At 38.0% G+C, this 23,121-nt stretch overlaps 1 protein-coding gene across 1 annotated transcript in view; it reads right to left on the minus strand.

Moving 5' to 3' along the window:
• Positions 1-407: 407 nt before the first annotated feature.
• The window catches only part of LOC143033063 (uncharacterized), a 75,953-nt gene continuing 53,239 nt past the window's right edge, over positions 408-23,121 (minus strand). The window contains exons 3-4 of the mRNA XM_076198260.1: positions 15,997-16,176; positions 408-591 (exon numbers count right to left, since the gene is read on the minus strand). Of these exons, the coding sequence (XP_076054375.1) occupies positions 408-591; positions 15,997-16,176 (364 nt within the window). The remainder of the gene's footprint in view (positions 592-15,996; positions 16,177-23,121) is intronic.

The following is a 23,121-nucleotide window of genomic DNA, read 5'->3' on the forward strand; positions in this document are numbered from 1 at the left end:
ACTGCTTCTGACCCCGGGCAGTGGACAAGATACAGGGATGACCCGTCATCCAGGAGGTGCCAAGATAAGAGGGAGGGAAGCGGGTGGAGGGGAGTGTGATAGGGATGGAATGGGTGGGAATGGTTTTTATGCCTTTGTTATTTTTGGCTTCCTCCCTTGGTATATGTATGTACTGTTGTTGTTATTATTATTGTCATTATTTTGTGGAGGTATGGTCTTTTCTGTATTTTCTGACCTAGACAGTGGATGAGAGACCGGGATAGTCCTTCATCTACAAGGATATAAAGGAATTTTTAAAAGTGGGTACATGCCTTGACTGGCTACCTCCCTTGTAAAAGGGGAAATAGCCCTTGGTATGTAGATTGATTATTAATAGCACTTGTTACACTGTACATATATTAGTAATCTTACCAAAGGATCATTCTCCCCTTGACTATCAGGTTTAAATTTGTCCTGGCTGCTGGAATTGGGGATAGAAGGAGCCAAAGTATCATATCCAACATCTTCTGGCCTGAGTGTGATGAGGGCTTGAGGTCCTGCATGGCTGCTAGGGGGCCAAGGGTAGGTCTCCACAATCCAACTACTTGGGTCCTGGATCACAAATGAAGGAAGTTAATAGACAATACTTTAGCTGAACTGAATTTTTTCATTATATTCCTAGGCTGGATAGAGTGAGAAATGAGGTGAGGAGGAGAACGGGGGTGGAAAGGGAGTTGGGAGATAGGGTTGATGAAAGAGTATTGGGATGGTTTGGACACGTGGAAAGAACGAGTAAAGAAGGTGAGGAAGGCAGAGTGTAACCCTTTTGGATTTATGTAACCCCTTTTGGTGTTGAAGGTTACAAGAAGTGGGATTGCTCACATGATTCCAAATAGAGGTGTGAGAGCTGAACAGGTAAGACATATATTCAAAATGAACCCTGAATTGAGTGTGTAGTATGCAACATTGAAAATATTACAATTAATTAAAATTGTGCAATTTGTTTGCTAAGATGCGATTTGCCCCAACCGCATTTCAAACAGTGTGGCAGATGTGTAGTTCCACTGCCTGCTGAAAGGTGGCCGCTCCTGCTCCCAGTTCAATGTTTACAGCCCTCTTGTTTTTAGTTACAGCCTGTCCAGCCACTTTACTTGTTCGTCAAGATGGCCCCAAAACGTCCTTCATATTCTTGGAACCAGCAGCAGCCCTCCCACTAGGAAAATACAGTGCAAATCACTTACTCTGGCTAAGAAGATGGAAATTTTGAGCTGGACAAAAAAAGGACAAAAAACTTTGGTCATATCCCATGTCCTGGGATTGAGGGAGAGCGCACAGAGGTGCATCGGAGGCAATGCTGCAAAAATACGAGCAACTGTGGAAGCAGGTTCATCTAGGTCCTAGGACATTACACCAGATCGTTGACAATGGAGAGGATGGAAAAAATGGTGGTGACTTGGATTCAACACCAGAACAAGACCAGCGTTAATTAGTTGGCAAACATTCAGGAAAAAGCTAAAAGCCTCATTAACAACATTGAAGGAAATGACTTTTTTGGTGTGTGTGATGCCTGTAGGAACCCATATCTCACACCAAAGTAGAAATACCTGGACTGTATATTGCCTTCTAGCCAATCATGGTAGACTCCCCTCTCAAATTATAAATTATTGTGATTTTTCCTATATCGGCTCCTATCCAACTGTCTTCTATACCCCAAACAGAGTATTCCCCAAATGTGATGTAAAGCCCTGTCACTGTTTTATATATGCCCCCATTGGTCCTTAATAAACTGCTCCAACCTAAACAGAGCCAACTGGCTCTCTCCTGATGTTTGCTCATTCCTGACCCTGTAGCCTAGAGTCACCCCTTACTACAGGACCGCCCTGCCTGCTGAGCCACCGCCGCCTCCCTTGCCTGTTGAGTCGCCAATGGGTCACTGTGACAGTTCAAAATGAACCTGACTTATGATTTTGAACCTAAGCTCAACTAAAGTCCTGATGGCCAAACATGCATGTTCAAAGTGAGGCGACAGGTCCACGATTTCAAAATAATCACAAAACTGATAACCAAGCAATTTAAAATATTAAATGAAATGCGATGAGTCACGGTGAAGAACTTCAAAATGAACCTGACTTACGAAAAGCTCCTCCACAGTCCTGATGGCCAAGCATTTTCTAGCATTTTAAAATGCTATGGTAAAATTGTCTCAACAGCTCACTGCGCCTCACGACGAAATGAACATGACTTTTCCTATTCAACTTAAGCTAATCTACAGTCATGGTGGTCGAGAATTTTACCTTGTTAAAATTATTTTCGACGCTCACTGTGACTCACGACGAAATTAACATGACTTTTCCTCTTCAACTTAAGCTAATCTACAGTCAAGGTGGTCGAGAATTTTACCATGTTAAAAATATTTTCGATGCTCACTGTAACTCACGTCGAAATGAAGATGACTTTTCCTATACAACTTAAGCTAATCTACGGTCTGGGTGGTCGAGAATTTGACCATGTTAAAATTGTCTCATCAGCTCACTGTGACTCATGACGCAATGAACATGACTTTCCCTATTCAACTTAAGCTAATCTACAGTAATGGTGGTCGACAATTTTACCATGTTAAAATTATTTTCGACGCTCACTGTGACCCAGGACGAAATGAACATGACTTTTCCTATTCAACTTAAGCTAATCTACAGTCATGGTGGTCGAGAATTATACCATGTTGAAATTATTTTCGATGTTCACTGTGACTCACGACGAAATAAACATAACTTTTCCTATTCAACTTAAGCTAATCTGCAGTCATGGTGGTCAAGAATTTTACCATGTTAAAATTATTTTCGACGCTCACTGTGGCTCACGACGAACTGAAAATGACTTTTCCAATTAAACTTAAGCTAATCTACAGTCATGGTGGTCGAGAATTTTACCATGTTAAAATTATTTTCGACTGTCACTGTGAATCAGGATGAAATGAACATGACTTTTCCTATTCAACTTAAGCTAATCTACAGTCATGGTGGTCGAGAATCTTACCATGTTGAAATTATTTTCGACGCTCACTGTGCCTCAGGACGAAATGAAGATTACTTTTCTTATTCAACTTAAGCTAAACTACAGTCATTGTGGTCGAGAATTTTACCATATTAAATTATTTTCGACGCTCACTGTGACTCACGACGAAATGAACATGACTTTTTCTATTCAACTTAAGCTAATCTAGAGTCATGGTGATCGACAATTTTACCATGTTAAAATTATTTTCGACGCTCACTGTGACCCAGGATGAAATGAACATGACTTTTCCTATTCAACTTAAGCTAATCTACAGTCATGGTTGTCGAGAATTTTACCATGTTAAAATTATTTTCGCCGCTCATTGTGACTCACGACAAAACGAACATAACTTTTCCTATTCAACTAAAGCTAATATACAGTCATGGTGGTCAAGAATTTTACCATGTTAAAATTCTTTTCGACGCTCACTGTGACTAATAACGAAATGAACATGACTTTTCACAATGACTATAGATTAGCTTAAGTTGAATAGGAAAAGTCATGTTCATTTCGTCCTGAATCACAGCGTCGAAAATAATTTTAACATGATAAAATTCTCGACCACCTTGGCTGTAAATGAGCTTAAGATGAATAGGAAAAGTCATGTTCATTTCGTCGTGAGTCACAGTGAGCGTCGAAAATAATTTTAGCATGGTAAAATTCTCGACCACCATGACTGTACATTAGCTTAAGTTTAATAGGAAAAGTCATGTTAATTTCGTCCTGAGTCACAGTGAGCATCGAAAATAATTTTAACATGGTAAAATTCTCGAGCACCATGACTGTAGATTAGCTTCATGTGAATAGGGAAAGTCATGTTAATTTCGTCCTCAGTCACAGTCACCATGACTGTAGATTAGCTTAAGTTGAATATGAAAAGTCATCTTCATTTCGTCGTGAGTCACAGTGAGCGTCGAAAACAATTTTAACATGGTATAATTCTCGACCACCATGACTGTAGATTAGCTTAAGTTGAACAGTAAAAGTCATGTTCATTTCGTCTTGAGTCACAGAGACCGTGGAAAATAATTTTAACATGGTAAAATTCTCGACCACCATGAGTGTAGGTTAGCTTAAGTTGAATAGGAAAAGTCATGTTCATTTCGTCGTGAGTCACCATCAGCATCGAAAATATTTATAACATGTTAAAATTCTTGGTCACCATGACTGTAGATTAGCTTAAGTTGAATAGGAAAAGTCATCTTCATTTCGTCCTGAGTCCGAATCATTGTCGAAAATAATTTTAAAATGGTAAAATTCTCGACCACCATCACTGTAGATTAGCTTAAGTTGAATAGGAAAAGTCATGTTCTTTTCGTCTTGAGTCATAATGAGCGTCGCAAATAATTTTAACATGATAAAATTCTCGACCACCATGACTGTAGATTAGCTTAAGTTGAATAGGAAACGTCATGTTCATTTCGTGGAGAGTCACAGTGAGCGTCGAAAATAATTTTAACATGGTAAATTTCTCGATCACCATGACCGTAGATTAGCTTAAGTTTTACAGGAAAAGTCATGTTCCTTTCGTCCTGAGTTACAGTGAGCGTGGAAAATAATTCTAACATGGTAAAATTCTCGACCATCATGACTGTAGATTAGCTTAAGTTGAATAGGAAAAGTCATGTTCATTTCGTCGTTAGTCACAGTGAGCGTCGAAAATTATTTTAACATGGTAAAATTCTCGACCACCATGACTGTAGATTAGCTTAAATTGAATTAGAAAAGCATGTTCATTTCGTCCTGAGTCACAGTCACCATAACTGTAGATTAGCTTAAGCTCAATAGGAAAAGTCATGTTCATTTCGTCCTGAGTCACAGTCACCATGACTGTAGATTAGCTTAAGTTGAATTGGAAAGGTCATGTTCATTTCGTCGTTAGTCATAGTTAGCGTCGAAAATTATTTTAACATGGTAAAATTCTCGACCACAATGACTATAGATTAGCTTAAGTTGAATAGGAAAAGTCATGTTCATTTCGTCCTGAGTCACAGTGAGCGTCGAAAATAATTTTAATATGGTAAAATTGTCGACCACCATGACTGTAGATTAGCTTCAGTTGAATAGGAAAAGTCATGTTCATTTTGTCCTGAGTCAGAGTGAGCTGTTTAGACAATTTTAACATGGTAAAATTCTCGACCACCATGACTGTAGATTAGCTTAAGTTGAATAGGAAAAATTATATTCATTTCGTAGTGAGTCACGGTGACCGTGGAAAATAATTTTAACATGGTTAAAATTCTCGACCCCCATGACTGTATAATAGCTTAGGTTGAATAGGAAAAGTCATGTTCATTTCGTCGTGAGTCACATTGAGCGTCGAAAATAATCTTAACATGGTAAAATTCTCGACCACCATGACTGTAGATTAGCATAAGTTGAATAGGAAATGTCATGTTCATTTCGTCCTTAGTCACAGTGAGCGTCGATTTTTTTTAAATATGTTAAAATTTTCGACCACCATGACTGTAGATTAGCTTCAGTTGAATAGGAAAAGTCATGTTCATTTCGTCCTGAGTCACAGTGAGCTGTTTAGACAATTTTAACATGGTAAAATTCATGTTCATTTCGTCCTGAGTCACAGTGAGCGTCGAAAATAATTTTAACATGGTAAAATTCTCGACCACCATGACTGTGGATTAGCTTAAGTTGAATAGGAAAAGTCATGTTCATTTCGTCCTGAGTCACAGTCAGCGTCAAAAATAATTTTAACATGGTAATATTCTAGAACACCATGACTGTAGATTAGCTTCAGTTGAATAGGAAAAGTCATGTTCATTTCGTCCTGAGTCACAGTGAGCGTCGAAAATAGTTTTAACATGGAAAAATTCTCGACCATCATGACTGTAGGTTAGCTTCAGTTGAATAGGAAAAGTCATGTTCATTTCGTCGTGAGCCACAGTGATCCTCGAAAATAATTTTAACATGGTAAAATTTTCGACCACCATGACTGTAAATTAACTTAAGTTGAATAGGAAAAGTCACGTTCATTTCGTCCTGAGTCACAGTCAGCGTCGAATTTTTTTTAACATGGTAAAATTCTCAACCACCATGACTGTACATTAGCTTAAATTAAATAGGAAAAGTCATCTTCATTTCGTCCTGAGTCACAGTCACCATAACTGTATATTTGCTAAAGTTGAATAGGATATGTCATGTTCAATTCGTCCTGAGTCACAGTGAGCGTCGAAAATAATTTTAACATGGTAAAATTCTCGACCACCAGGACTGTAGATTAGCTTAAGTTGAATAGGAAAAGTCATGTTGATTTCGTCGTGAGCCACAGTGACCGTCGAAAATAATTTTAACACCATGACTGTACATTAGCTTAAGTTTAATATGAAAAGTCATGTTCATTTAGTCCTGAATTACAATGGTATAATTCTCGACCACCATGACTGTAGATGAGCTTAAGTTGAATAGGCAAAGTCATGTTCATTTCGTACTGAGTCACAGTGAGCTGTTGAGACAATTTTAACATGTTAAATTCTCGACCACCATGACTGTAGATTACTTTATGTTAAATAAGATAATTCATGTTCATTTCGATCTGATTCACAGTGAGCGTCGAAAATAATTTTAACATGGTAAAATTCTTGACCACCATGACTGTAGATTTTCTTAAGTTGAATAGGAAAAATCATGTTCATTTCGTCCTGAGTCACAGTGAGTGTCGAAAACAATTTAACATGATAAAATTCTCGACCACCATGACTCTAGATTACCTTAAGTTGAATGGGAAAAGTCATCTACATTTCGTCCTGAGTCACAGTCAGCGTCGAAAATAATTTTAACATGGAAAAATTTCCGACCACCTTGACTGTAGATTAGCTTAAGTTGAATAGGAAAAGTCATGTTCATTTCGTCCTGTGAGACGTTGAGTGTCGAAAATACTCTTAACATGGTAAAATTCTCGACCACCGTGACTGTAGATTAGCTTAAGTTTATTTCGTCCTGAGTCACAGTGAGCGTCGAAAATAATTTTAACATGGTAAAATTCTCGAACACCATGACTGTAGATTAGCTTCACGTGAATAGGAAAAGTCATGTTAATTTCGTCCTGAGTCACAGTCACCATGACTGCAGATTAGCTTAAGTTGAATAGGAAAAGTCATCTTCATTTCGTCGTGAGTCACAGTCAGCGTTGAAAATAAATTTAACATGGTAAAATTCTCGACCACCATGACTGTAGATTGGCTTAAGTTGAATAGGGAACGTTATGTTCATTCCGGCCTGAGTCACAGTGAGCGTCGAAAATAATTTTAACATAGTAAAATTCTCGACCACCATGACTGTAGATTAGCTGAAGTTGAATAGTAAAATTCATATTCATTTCGTCGTGAGTCACAGTGACCATCGAAACGAATTTTAACATGGTTAAAATTCTCGACCACCATGACTGCATAATAGCTTAAGTCGATTTTTTTTTAACATAGTAAAATTCTCGACCACCATGACTGTAGATTAGCTTAAGTTGAATAGGAAAAATAATCTTCATTTCGTCCTGAAGCACAGTGAGCGTCGAAAATAATTTTAACATGGTAATATTCTAGAACACCATGACTGTAGATTAGCTTAAGTTGAATAGGAAAAGTCATGTTCATTTCATCCTGAGTCACAGTGCGCGTCGAAAACAATTTTAACATGGTAAAATTCTCGATCACCATGACTGTAGATTAGCTTAAGTTGAATAGGAAAAGTCATGTTCATTTTGTACTGAGTCACAGTGAGTGTCGAAAATAATTTTAACAAGGTAAATTTCTCGACCACCATGACTGTATATTAGCTTAAGTTGAATAGGAAAAGTCATTTTCATTTCGTCCTGAGTCACAGTGAGCGTCGAAAATAATTTTAACATGGTAAAATTCTCGACAACCAAGACTGTAGATTAGCTTAAGTTGAATAGGAAAAGTCATGTTCATTTCGTCCTGAGTCACAGTCAGCGTCAAAAATAATTTTAACATGGTAATATTCTAGAACACCATGACTGTAGATTACCTTAAGTTGAATAGGAATAGTCATGTTTATTTTGTCCTGAGTCACATTGAGCGTCGAAAATAGTTTAACATGGTAAAATTCTCGACCAACATGACTGTAGATTAGCTTCAGTTGAATAAGAAAAGTCATGTTCATTTCGTCGTGAGCCACAGTGACCGTCGAAAATAGTTTTAACATGGTAAAATTCTCGACCACCATGACTGTAAATTAACTTAAGTTGAATAGGAAAAGTCACAGTCAGCATCGAAAATAATTTTAACATGGTAAAATTCTCGATCACCATGACTGTAGATTAGCTTATATTCAATAGGAAAAGCCATGTTCGGTTCGTCCTGAGTCACAGTCACCATGACTTTATATTAGCTTAAGTTGAATAGGAAAAGTCATGTTCATTTCGTCCTGAGTCACAGTCAGCGTCGAAAATAATTTTAACATGGTAAAATTTTAGACCACCACGACTGTAGATTAGCTTAAGTTTAAAAGGAAAAGTTATGTTCATTTCGTCGTGAGCCACAGTGACAGTCGAAAACAATTTTAACATGGTAAAAATCTCGACCATCATGACTGTAGATTAGCTTAAGTTGAATACAAAAAGTAATGTTCATTTCGTCCTGAGTCACAGTAAGCGTCGCAAATAATATTAACATGGTAAAAATCTCGACCAACATGACTGTAGATTATCTTAAGTTTAATATGAAAAGCCATGTTCATTTCGTCCTGAGCTACAATGAGCGTCGCAAATAATTTTAACATAAAAATTCTCGACCACCATGACTGTAGATTAGCTTAAGTTGAATAGGAAAAGTCATGTTCATTTCGTTCTGAGTCACAGTCACCATGACCGTAGATTAGCTTAAGTTGAATAGGAAAAGTCATGTTCATTTCGTCGTGAGTCACAGTTAGCGTCGAAAATAATTTTAACATGGTAAAATTCTCGACCATCATGTCTGTAGTTTAGCTTAACTTGAATAGGAAAAGTCATGTTCATTTCTTCCTGACCCACAGTGAGCGTCGAAAATAATTTTGACATGGTAAAATTGTCGACCCCATGACTGTAGATTAGCTTAAGTTGAATAGGCAAAGTCATCTTCATTTCGTACTGAGTCACAGTGAGCTGTTGAGACAATTTCAACATGTTAAATTCTCGAACACCATAACGGTAGATTAAACTTATGTTGAATAAGAAAAGTCATGTTCATTTCGTCCTGATTCAGAGTGAGCGTCGAAAATAATTTTAACATGGTAAAATTCTCGACCACCATGACTGTAGATTTTCTTAAGTTATATAAGATAGTTCATGTTAATTTCGTCCTGAGTCACAGTGACCGTCGAAAATAGTTTTATCATGGTAAAATTCTCGACCACCATGACTGTAGATTAGCTTCAGTTGAATAGTAAAAGTCATGTTATTTCGTCGTGAGCCACAGTGACCGTCAAAAATAATTTTAACATGGTAAAATTCTCGAACACCATGACTTAGTTAGCGTCGAAAATTATTTTAACATGGTAAAATTCTCGACCACAATGACTATAGATTAGCTTAAATTGAATAGGAAAAGTCATGTTCATTTCGTCCTGAGTCACAGTCACTATGACTGTATATTAGCTTAAGTTGAATAGGAAAAGTCATGTTCATTTCGTCCTGAGTCAAAGTCAGCGTCGAAAATAATTTTAACATGGTAAAATTCTCGACCACCACGACTGTAGATTAGCTTAAGTGGAATACGAAAAGTCATGTTTATTTCCTCGTGAGCCACAGTGACCGTCGAAAATAATTTTAACATGGTAAAATTCTCGACCACCATGACTGTAGATTACCTTAAGTTGAATAGGAAAAGTCATGTTCATTTCGTCCTCAGTCACAGTGAGCGTCGAAAATAAAAATAACATAGTAAAATTCTCGACCACCATGACTGTATATTAGCTTAAGTTTAATAGGAAAAGTCATGTTCATTTCGTCCTGAATTACAATGAGGGTCGCAAATAATTTTAACATCAAAAATTCTCGACCACCATGACTGTAGATTAGCTTAAGTTGAATAGGAAAAGTCATGTTCATTTCGTTCTTAGTCACAGTCACTATGACTGTAGATTAGCTTAAGTTCAATAGGAAAAGTCATGTTCATTTCGTCGTGAGTCACAGTCAACGTCGAAAATAATTTTAACATGGTAAAATTCTCGAACACCATGTCTGTAGTTTAGCTTAAGTTGAATAGGAAAAGTCATGTTCATTTCTTCCTGACTCACAGTGAGCGTCGAAAATAATTTTGACATGGTAAAATTTTCGACCACTATGACTGTAGATTAGCTTAAGTTGAATAGGGAAAGTCATTTTCATTTCGTCCTGAGTCACAGTGAACTGTTGAGACAATTTTAACATGTTAAATTTTCGACCACCTTGACTGTAGATTAGCGTAAGTTTAATAGGAAAAGTCATGTCCATATCGTCCTGATTCACAGTGAATGTCGAAAATAATTTCAACATGGTAAAATTCTCGACCACCATGACTGTAGATTTTCTTAAGTTGAATAGGAAAGGTCATGTTCATTTCGTCGTGATCCACAGTGAGCGTCGAAAACAATTTTAACATGGTAAAATTCTCGACCACCATGACTGTAGATTAGCTTAAGTTGAATAGGAAAAGTCATGTTCATTTCGTCCTGAGTCACAGTGAGTGTCGAAAATAATTTTAACATTGTAAAATTCTCGACCACCATTACATTAGATTAGCTTAAGTTAAATAGGAAAAGTCATGTTCATTTCGTACTGAGTCACAGTGACCGTCGAAAATAAGTTTAACATGGTAAAATTGTCGACCACCATGACTGTAGATTAGCTTAAGTTGAATAGGAAAAGTAAATTTCATTTCGTCCTGAGTCACAGTGAGCGTCAAAAATAATTTTAACATGGTAATATTCTAGGACACCATGACTGTAGATTAGCTTAATTAGAATAGGAAAAGTCATGTTCATTTCGTCCTGAGTCACATTGAGCGTCGAAAATAATTTAACATGGTAAAATTCTCGACCACCATGACTGTAGATTAGCTTCAGTTGAATAGGAAAAGTCATGTTCATTTCGTCGTGAGCCACAGTGACCGTCGAAAATAATTTTAACATGGTAAAATTCTCGAACACCATGACTGTAAATTAACTTATGTTCAATAGGAAATGTCAAGTTCATTTCGTCCTGAGTCACAGTCAGCGTCGAAAATAATTTTAACAAGGTAAAATTCTCGACCACCATTACTGTAGATTAGCTTAAATTGTATAGGAAAAGTCATGTTCGGTTCGTCCTGAGTCACAGTCACCATGACTGTATATCAGCATAAGTTGAATAGGAAAAGTCATGTTCATTTCGTCCTGAGTCACAGTCAGCGTCGAAAATAATTATAACATGGTACAATTCTCGACCACCACGACTGTAGATTAGCTTAAGTTTAATAGGAAAAGTAATGTTCATTTCGTCGTGAGCCACAGTGACCGTCGAAAATAATTTTAACATGGTAAAATTCTCGACCACCATGACTGTAGATTAGCTTAAGTTGAATAGGAAAAGTCATGTTCATTTCGTCCTGAGTCACAGTGAGCGTCGAAAATAATATTAACATGGTAAAAATCTCGACCAACATGACTGTAGATTAGCTTAAGTTTAATATGAAAAGTCATGTTCATTTATTCATGAGCTACAATGACCGTCGCAAATAATTTTAACATCAAAAATTCTCGACCACCATGACTGTAGATTAGCTCAAGTTGAATAAGAAAATTCATGTTCATTTCGTTCTGAGTCACAGTCACCATGACTGTATATTAGCTTAAGTTGAATAGGAAAAGTCATGTTCATTTCGCCCTGAGTCACAGTGAGCGTCGAAAATAATATTAACATGGTAAAAATCTCGACCAACATGACTGTAGATTAGCTTAAGTTTAATATGAAAAGTCATGTTCATTTATTCATGAGCTACAATGACCATCGCAAATAATTCTAACATCAAAAATTCTCGACCACCATGACTGTAGATAAGCTTAAGTTGAATAAGAAAATTCATGTTCATTTCGTTCTGAAACACAGTCACCATGACTGTAGATTAGCTTAAGTTGAATAGGAAAAGTCATGTTCATTTCGTCGTGAGTCAGAGTTAGCGTCGAAAATCATTTTAACATAGTAAAATTCTCGACCACAATGTCTGTAGTTTAGCTTAAGTTGAATAGGAAAAGTCATGTTCATTTCTTCCTGACTCACAGTGAGCGTCGAAAATAATTTTGACATGGTAAAATTCACGACCACCATGACTGTATATTAGCTTAAGTTGATTAGGGAAAGTCATGTTCATTTCGTCCTTAGTCACAGTGAGCTGTTGAGACAATCTTAACATGTTGAATTCTCGACCACCATGACTGTAGATTAGCTTAAGTTGAATAGGAAAAGTCATGTTCATTTCGTCGTGAGCCACAGTGAGCGTCGAAATTTTTTTTAACATGGTAAAATTCTCGACCACCATGACTGTAGGTTTTCTTAAGTTGAATAGGAAATGTCATGTTCATTTGGTCGTGAGCCACAGTGAGCGTCGAAATTTTTTTTAACATGGTAAAATTCTCGACCACCATGACTGTAGATTAGCTTAAGTTGAATAGGAAAAGTCATGTTCATTTCGTCCTGAGTCACAGTGAGTGTCGAAAATAATATTAACATGGTAAAATTCTCCACCACCATGACTGTAGATTAGCTTAAGTTGAATAGGAAAAGTCATTTTCATTTCGTCCTGAGTCACAGTGAGCGCCGAAAATAATTTTAACATGTTAAATTCTCGACCACCATGACTGTAGATTAGCTTAAGTTGAATAGGAAAAGTCATGTTCATTTCGTCCTGATTCACAGTGAGCGTCGAAAATAATTTTAACATGGAAAAATTCTCGACCACCATGACTGTAGGTTTTCTTAAGTTAAATAGGAAAGGTCATGTTCATTTCGTCGTGAGCCACAGTGAGCGTCAAAAACAATTTTAACATGGTAAATATCTCGACCACCATGACTGTAGATTAGCTTAAATTGAATAAGACAAGTCATATTTATTTCGTCCTGAGTCACAATGAGTGTCGAAAATAGTTTTAACATGGTAAAATTCTCGACCACCATGATTGTAAAATAGCTTAAGTTGAATAGGAAAAGTCAAGTTCATTTCGTCCTGAGTCACAGTGAGCGTCGAAAATAATTTTAACATGGTAAAATTCTCGACCACCATGACTGTAGATTAGCTTCAGTGGAATAGGAAAAGTCATATTCATTTCGTCCTGAGTCACAGTCAGCGTCAAAAATAATTTTAACATGGTAATATTCTAGAATACCATGACTGTAGATTAGCTTAAGTTGAATAGAAAAAGTCATGTTCATTTCGTCCTGAGTCACATTGAGCGTCGAAAATAATTTAACATGGTAAAATTCTCGACCACCATGACTGTAGATTAGCTTCAGTTGAATAGGAAAAGTCATGTTCATTTCGTCGTGAGCCACAGTGACAGTCGAAAATAATTTTAATATGGTAAAATTCTCGACCACCATGACTGTAAATTAACTTAAGTTGAATAGGAAAAGTCATGTTTGGTTCGTCCTGAGTCAGTCACCATGACTGTATACTAGCTTAAGTTGAATAGGAAAAGTCATTTTCATTTCGTCCTGAGTCACAGTCAGTGTCGAAAATAATTTTAACATGGTAAAATTCTCGACCACCACGACTGTAGATTAGCTTAAGTTGAATAGAAAAAGTCATGTTCATTTCGTCGTGAGCCACAGTGACCGTCGAAAATATTTTTAACATGGTAAAATTCTCGACCATCATGACTGTAGATTAGCTTCAATTGAATAGGAAAAGTCATGTTCATTTCGTCCTGACCTACAATGAGCGTCGAAAATTATATTAACATGGTAAAATTCTCGACCACCATGACTGTAGATTAGCTTAAGTTGAATAGGCAAAGTCATGTTCATTTCGTCCTGAGTCACAGTGAGCTGTTGAGACAATTTTAACATGTTAAATTCTCGACCACCATGACTCTCGATTAGCTTATGTTGAATAGGAAAAGTCATGTTCATTTCGTTCTTAGTCACAGTCACCATGATAGTAGATTAGCTTAAGTTGAATAGGAAAAGTCGTGTTCATTTCTTTCTGAGTCACAGTCACCATGACTGTAGATTAGCTTAAGTTGAATAGGAAAAGTCATGTTTATTTCGTCGTGAGTCACAGTTAGCGTCGAAAATCATTTTAGCATGGTAAAATTCTCGACCACCATGTCTGTAGTTTAGCTTAAGTTGAATAGGAAAAGTCATTTTCATTTCTTCCTCACTCACAGTGAGCGTCGAAAATAATTTTAACATGGTAAAATTCTCGACCACCATGACTGTAGATTAGCTTAAGTTGAATAGGCAAGGTCATGTTCATTTCGTCCTGAGTCACAGTGACCTGTTGAGACAATTTTAACGTGTTAAATTCTCGACCACCATGACGGTAGATTAGCTTAAGTTGAATAAGAAAAGTCATGTTCATTTCGTCCGGATTCACAGTGAGCGTCGAAAATAATTTTAACATGGTAAAATTCTCGACCACCATGACTGTAGATTTTCATAAGTTGAATAGGAAAAATCATGTTCATTTCGTCCTGAGTCACAGTGAGCGTCGAAAACAATTCTAACATGGTCAAATTCTCGACCACCATGACTGTAGATTAGCTTAAGTTGAATAGGAAAGGTCATGTTCATTTCGTCCTGAGTCACAGTCAGCGTCAAAAATAATTTTAACATGGTAATATTCTAGAACACCATGACTGTAGATTAGCTTAAGTTGAATAGGAAAAGTCATGTTCATTTCGTCCTGAGTCACATTGAGCGTCGAAAATAGTTTAACATGGTAAAATTCTCGACCACCATGACTGTAGATTAGCTTCAGTTGAATAGGAAAAGTCATTTTCATTTCGTCGTGAGCCACAGTGAACGTCGAAAATAATTTTAACATGGTAAAATTCTCGAACACCATCACTGTAAATTAACTTATGTTGAATAGGAAATGTCAAGTTCATTTCGTCCTGAGTCACAGTCAGCGTCGAAAATAGTTTTAACATGGTAAAATTGTCGACCACCATGACTGTAGATTAGCTTAAATTGAATAGGAAAAGTCATGTTCGGTTCGTCCTGAAACACAGTCACCATGACTGTATATTAGCATAAGTTGAATAGGAAAAGTCATTTTCATTTCGTCCTGAGTCTCAGTCAGCGTCGAAAATAAATTTAACATGGTAAAATTCTCGAGAGACCTGAAGACAGGTGAATGGATCCATGAGGTGGAATGGGTGGGGTTGGGGGTTGGGGAAGGGAGTATGTGTGAGAATGTGATGCATGAGGTGGAATGGGTGGAGGGGTTGGGGGGAGAGGGAGTATGTGTGAGAAAAATTTGACGCAACACGAAGGGATTTCTCCCCGTATGCATGATGGGATGGAGAGGGGGGTTTGCTGATTTAATGAAGCGGCCTTGCTGTGGATGTGTTGTGTCTTACGATACTGCTTCTGACCCCGGGCAGTGGACAAGATACAGGGATGACCCGTCATCCAGGAGGTGCCAAGATAAGAGGGAGGGAAGCGGGTGGAGGGGAGTGTGATAGGGATGGAATGGGTGGGAATGGTTTTTATGCCTTTGTTATTTTTGGCTTCCTCCCTTGGTATATGTATGTACTGTTGTTGTTATTATTATTGTCATTATTTTGTGGAGGTATGGTCTTTTCTGTATTTTCTGACCTAGACAGTGGATGAGAGACCGGGATAGTCCTTCATCTACAAGGATATAAAGGAATTTTTAAAAGTGGGTACATGCCTTGACTGGCTACCTCCCTTGTAAAAGGGGAAATAGCCCTTGGCATGTAGATTGATTATTAATAGCACTTGTTACACTGTACATATATTAGTAATCTTACCAAAGGATCATTCTCCCCTTGACTATCAGGTTTAAATTTGTCCTGGCTGCTGGAATTGGGGATAGAAGGAGCCAAAGTATCATATCCAACATCTTCTGGCCTGAGTGTGACGAGGGCTTGAGGTCCTGCATGGCTGCCAGGGGGCCAAGGGTAGGTCTCCACAATCCAACTACTTGGGTCCTGGAACACAAAAGAAGGAAGTTAATAGACAATACTTTAGCTGAACTGAATTTTTTCATTATATTCCTAGGCTGGAGTGAGAAATGAGGTGAGGAGGAGAACGGGGGTGGAAAGGGAGTTGGGAGATAGAGTTGATGAAAGAGTATTGGGATGGTTTGGACACGTGGAAAGAACGAGTAAAGAAGGTGAGGAAGGCAGAGTGTAACCCTTTTGGATTTATGTAACCCTTTTTGGTGTTGAAGGTTACAAGAAGTGGGATTGCTCACATGATTCCAAATAGAGGTGTGAGAGCTGAACAGGTAAGACATATATTCAAAATGAACCCTGAATTGAGTGTGTAGGATGCAACATTGAAAATATTACAATTAATTAAAATTGTGCAATTTGTTTGCTAAGATGCGATTTGCCCCAACCGCATTTCAAACAGTGTGGCAGATGTGTAGTTCCACTGCCTGCTGAAAGGTGGCCGCTCCTGCTCCCAGTTCAATGTTTACAGCCCTCTTGTTTTTAATTACAGCCTGTCCAGCCACTTTACTTGTTCGTCAAGATGGCCCCAAAACGTCCTTCATATTCTTGGAACCAGCAGCAGCCCTCCCACTAGGAAAATACAGTGCAAATCACTTACTCTGGCTAAGAAGATGAAAATTTTGAGCTGGATAAAAAAAGGACAAAAAACTTTGGTCATATCCCATGTCCTGGGATTGAGGGAGAGCGCAGAGGTGCATCGGAGGCAATGCTGCAAAAATACGAGCAACTGTGGAAGCAGGTTCATCTAGGTCCTAGGACATTACACCAGATCGTTGACAATGGAGAGGATGGAAAAAATGCTGGTGACTTGGATTCAACACCAGAACAAGACCAGCGTTAATGTTAGTTGGCAAACATTCAGGAAATTACTTTTTTGGGTGTGTGATGCCTGTAGGAACCCATATCTCACACAAAAGTAGAAATACCTCCTGAACTGTATATTGCCTTCTAGCCAATCATGGTAGACTCCCCTCCCAAAATATAAATTATTGTGATTTTTCCTATATCGGCTCCTATCCAACTGTCTTCTGTACCCCAAACAGGATATTCCCCAAATGTGATGTAAAGCCCTGTCACTGTTTTATATGTGCCCCCTTGGTCCTTAATAAACTGCTCCAACCTAAACAGAGCCAACTGGCTCTCTCCTGATGTTTGCTCATTCCTGACCCTGTAGCCTAGAGTCACCCCTTACTACAGGACCGCCCTGCCTGCTGAGCCACCGCCGCCTCCCTTGCCTGCTGAGTCGCCAATGGGTCACTGTGACAGTTCAAAATTAACCTGACTTATGATTTTGAACCTAAGCTCAACTAAAGTCCTGATGGCCAAATATGCATGTTAAAAGTTAGGCGACAGGTCCACGATTTCAAAATAATCACAAAACTGATGGCCGAGCAATTTAAAATATTCAATGAAATGCGATGGGTCACTGTGAAGAACTTCAAAATGAACCTGACTTACGATAAGCTCCTCCACAGTCCTGATGGCCAACCATTTTCTAGCATTTTAAAATGCTATGGTAAAATTGTCTCAACAGCTCACTGTGACTCATGACGAAATAAACATGACTTTTTCTATTCAACTTAAGCTAATCTACAGTCATGGCGGTCGAGAATTTTACCATGTTAAGATTATTTTCGACGCTCACTGTGACTCACGATGAAATGAAGATGACTTTTCCTCTTCAACTTAAGCTAATCTACAGTCATGGTGGTCGAGAATTTTACCATGTTAAAAGTATTTTCGATGCTCACTGTAACTCACGTCGAAATGAAGATGACTTTTCCTATTCAACTTAAGCTAATCTACGGTCATGGTGGTCGAGAATTTGACCATGTTAAAATTGTCTCAACAGCTCACTGTGACTCATGACGAAATGAACATGACTTTTCCTATTCAACTTAAGCTAATCTACAGTCATGGTGGTCGGCAATTTTACAATGTTAAAATTATTTTCGACGTTCACTGTGACCCAGGACGAAATGAACATGACTTTTCCTATTCAACTTAAGCTAATCTACAGTCATGGTGGTCGAGATATTTACCATGTTAAAATTATTTTCGACGCTCACTGTGACTCACGACGAAATGAACATAACTTTTCCTATTCAACTTAAGCTAATCTGCAGTCATGGTGCTTAAGAATTTTACCATGTTAAAATTATTTTCGACGCTCACTCTGACTCACGACGAAATGAAAATGACTTTTCCAATTCAACTTAAGCTAATCTACAGTCATGGTGGTCGAGAATTTTACCATGTTAAAATTATTTTCGACTGTCACTGTGAATCAGGATGAAATGAAAATGACTTTTCATATTCAACTTAAGCTAATCTACAGTCATGGTTGTCGAGAATTTTACCATGTTGAAATTATTTTCGACGCTCACTGTGACTCAGGACGCAATGAAGATGACTTTTCCTATTCAACTTAAGCTAATCTACAGTCATGGCGGTCGAGAATTTTACCATGTTAAACTTATTTTCGACGCTCACTGTGACTCAGGACGAAATGAACATGACTTTTCCTATTCAACTTAAGCTAATCTACAGTCATGGTGGTCGAGACTTTTACCATGGTAAAATTATTTTCGACGCTCACTGTAACTCACGTCGAAATGAAGATGACTTTACCTATTCAACTTAAGCTAATCTACGGTCACGGTGGTCGAGAATTTTACTATGTTAAAATAGTCTCAACAGCTCACTGTGACTCATGACGAAATGAACATGACTTTTCCTATTGAACTTAAGCTATTCTACAGTCATGGTGGTCGACAATTTTACCATGTTAAATTATTTTCGACGCTCACTGTGACCCAGGATGAAATGAACATGACTTTTCCTATTCAACTTAAGCTAATCTACAGTCATGGTGGTCGAGAATTTTACCATGTTAAAATTATTTTCGACTCTCACTGTGACTCACGACGAAAAGAACATAACTTTTCCTATTCAACTTAAGCTAATCTACAGTCTTGGTGGTCAAGAATTCTACCATGTTAAAATTATTTTCGACTCTCACTGTGACTCACGACGAAAAGAACATAACTTTTCCTATTCAACTTAAGCTAATCTACAGTCTTGGTGGTCAAGAATTCTACCATGTTAAAATTATTTTCGACGCTCACTTTGACTCAGGACGAAATGAACATGACTTTTCTTATTCAACTTAAGGGAATCTACAGTCATGGTGACTGTGACTCAGGACGAAATGAATATGACATTTCCTATTCAACTTAAGCTAATCTACAGTCATGGTGGTCGAGAGTTTTACCATGTTAAAATTATTTTCGACGCTCACTGTGACTCACGACGAAATGAACATGAGATTGTTTGGATTTTGGGTCATTATGGCCACTTGCTCCGATTTACCCGCTATCTCACCCACAAGTCGAGGGCGGCGAGGGCTGCCCTGGAGTCCAACTTGACACCACTCAGGCCAACGGTATGGGTGCCAGAGGCCAAAAGGTGATTACTGGGTGAAAAGACCGAAATTTGGAGGGGTGCCACTTCCACGCCCTTGGACTCAGGCTGCTCATGTTTACCTTGCTGTGCAATTTGACTGACTCTATCCCTGTGTTGCAAATTTGGACCAAATCGGTCACCTTCGAATTTCGGCATATTTTTGGATTTTTTGTCATGTTGGTCACTTCCTCCGATTTACCCGCCATCTCACCCACAGGTCGAGGGCGGCTAAGGCTGCCCTGGAGTCAAATTTGATACCACTCAGTTCAACGATATGGGTGCCAAAGGCCAAAAGGTGACCGATTTGGTCCAAACTTGCCCCTCAGGGAGAGAGTCAGTCAAAGTGCACAGCAAGGTAAGCATGAGCAGCCTGAGTCCAAGGGCGTGGTACTGGCACCCCTCCAAATTTGGGCCTTTCCACCCAGAACTCACCTTTTGGCATCTGGCACCCATACTGTTGGCCTGAGTGGTGTCAAATTGGACTCCATGGCAGCCCTAGCCGCCCTCGACCTGTGGGTGAGACGGCGGGTAAATCGGAGCGAGTGACCAAAATGACCCAAAATCCAAAAAATCTCAAGGATTGACTGACTCATGAATATAGCCGAAAATTCGAAGGTCACTGATTTGGTAAAAAAAAACTTGTCCCACAGGGAGAGAGTTGGTCAAAGTGGTGTCAAATTGGACTCCACGGCAGCCCTAGCCGCCCTCGACCTGTGGGTCAGATGGCGGGTAAATCGGAGCAAGTGACCAAAATGACCCAAAATCCAAATTTAGCCGTAAGTATGAAGGTGACCGATTTGGTCCAAACTTGCCCCACAGGGAGACAGTCGGTCAAAGTGCATGACCCAATATCCAAAAAAATCTCATGTTTATTTCGTCGTGAGTCACAGTGAGCGTCGAAATTAATTTTAACATGGTAAAATTCTCAAACACCATGACTGTAGATTAGCTTAAGTTGAATAGGAAAAGTCATGTTTATTTCGTACTCAGTCACAGTGAGCGTCGAAAATAATTTCAACATGGTAAAATTCTCGACCACCATGACTGTATATTAGCTTCAGTTGAATAGGAAAAATAATTTTTATTTCGTACTGAGTTAAAGAGAGCGTCGAAATAATTTTAACATGTTAAAATTCTCGACCACCATGACTGTAGATTAGCTTAAGTTTAATAGGAAAAGACATGTTCATTTCGTCGTGAGTCACAGTGAGCGTCGAAATTAATTTTAACATGGTAAAAAAATTTACCACCATATATGTAGATTAGTTTCAGTTGAATAGGAAAAGTCATATCCATTTCGTCCTGAGTCACAGTCACCATGACTGTAGATTAGCTTAAGTTGAATAAAAAAAAGTCATAGTCATTTCGTCCTGAGCCACAGTGAGCGTCGAAATTTATTTTAATATTGTAAAACTCTCGACCACCATGACTGTAGATTAGCTTAAGTTGAATGGGAAAAGTCATATTCATTTCGTCCTTAGTCACAGTCACCATGACTGTAGATTAGCTTAAGTTGAATAGGAAAAGTCATGTTCATTTCGTCTTGAGTCACATTCACCATGACTGTAGATTAGCTTAAGTTGAATAAGAAAAGTCATCTTCAATTAGTCCTGAGTCACAGTAAGAGTCGAAAATAGTTTTAACAAGGTAAATTTTTCGTCCACCATGACTGTAGATTAGCTCAAGTTGAATAGGAAAAGTCATGTTAATTTCGACGTGAGTCACAGTGACCATCGAAAATCATTTTAACATGGTAAAACTCTCGACCACCATGACTTTAGATTAGCTTAAGTTGAATAGGAAAGGTCATGTTCATTTCCTCCTTAGTCACAGTCAGCGTCGAAAATAATTTTAACATGGTAAAATTCTCGACCACCTTGACTGTAGATTAGCTTAAGATGAATAGGAAAAGTCATGTTCATTTCGTCCGGAGTCACAATAAGCGTCGAAAATAATTTTAACATGGTAAAATTCTCGACCACCATGACTGTAGATTAGCTTAAGTTTAATAGGAAAAGTCATGTTCATTTCGTCCTGATTCACAGTGAGCGTCGAAAAAAACTTTAACATGGTAAAATTCTCGACCACTATGACTGTATATTAGCTTCACGTGAATAGGCAAAGTCATGTTAATTTCGTCCTGAGTCACAGTCACCATGACTGTAGATTAGCATAAGAGGAATAGGAAAAGTCATCTTCATTTCGTCGTGAGTCACAGTGAGTGTCGAAAATCAATTTTAACATGGTATAATTTTCGACCACCATGACTGTAGAATAGCTTAAGTTGAATAGGAAAATTCATGTTCATTTCGTCTTGAGTCACAGTGACCGTGGAAAATAATTTTAACATGGTAAAATTCTCGACCACCATGACTGTAGATTAGCTTAAGTTGAATAGGGAAAGTCAGGTTAATTTCGTCGTTCGTCACAGTCAGCGTCGAAAATAATTTTAACATGTTAAAATTCTTGGTCACCATGACTGTAGATTAGCTAAAGTTGAATAGGAAAAGTCATGTTCATTTCGTCCTGAGTCTGTCAGCGTCGAAAATAATTTTTACTTGATAAAATTCTCGACCACCATGACTGTAGATTAGCTTAAGTTGAATAGGAAAAGTCATGTTCATTTCGTCCTGAGTCACAGTCACCATGGCTGTATATTACCTTAAGTTCAATAGGAAAAGTCATGTTCATTTCGTCCTGAATCAGAATCAGCGTCGAAATTAATTTTTACATGGTAAAATTCTCGAACACCATGACTAGATTATCTTAAGTTCAATAAGAAAAGTCATGTTCTTTTCGTCTTGAGTCACAGTGAGCGTCGCAAATAATTTTAACATGGTAAAATTCTCGAACACCATGCCTGTAGATTAGCTTCATTGGATAGGAAAAGTCATGTTCATTTAGTCCTGAGTCATAGTGAGCTGTTGAGACAATTTTACCATGGTAAAGTTCTTGACCACCATGACTGTAGATTAGCTTAAGTTGAATAGGAAACGTCATGTTCATTTCGTGGAGAGTCACAGTGAGGTTGGAAAATAATTTTAACATGGTAAAATTCTTGACCACCATGACTATAGATTAGATTAAGTTGAATAGGAAAAGTCGTGTTCATTTCATCCTGAGTCACAGTGAGCGTCGAAAATAATTTTAACATGGTAAAATTCTCGACCACCATGACTGTAGATTAGCTTAAATTGAATTGGAAAATTCATGTTCATTTCGTCCTGAGTCATAGTCACCATCACTGTAGATTAGCTTAAGTTCAATAGGAAAAGTCGTGTTCATTTCGTCCTGAGTCACAGTCACCATGACTGTAGATTAGCTTAAGTTGAACTGTAAAAGTCATGTTCATTTCGTCGTTAGTTATAGTTAGCGTCGAAAATTATTTTAACATGGTAAAATTCTCGACCACAATGACTGTAGATTAGCTTAAGTTGAATAGGAAAAGTCATA

The sequence above is a fragment of the Oratosquilla oratoria genome, chromosome 15 (genome assembly GCF_046742065.1).
Source record: "Oratosquilla oratoria isolate Oo_2021 chromosome 15, ASM4674206v1, whole genome shotgun sequence".
Lineage (NCBI taxonomy): Eukaryota > Metazoa > Arthropoda > Malacostraca > Stomatopoda > Squillidae > Oratosquilla > Oratosquilla oratoria.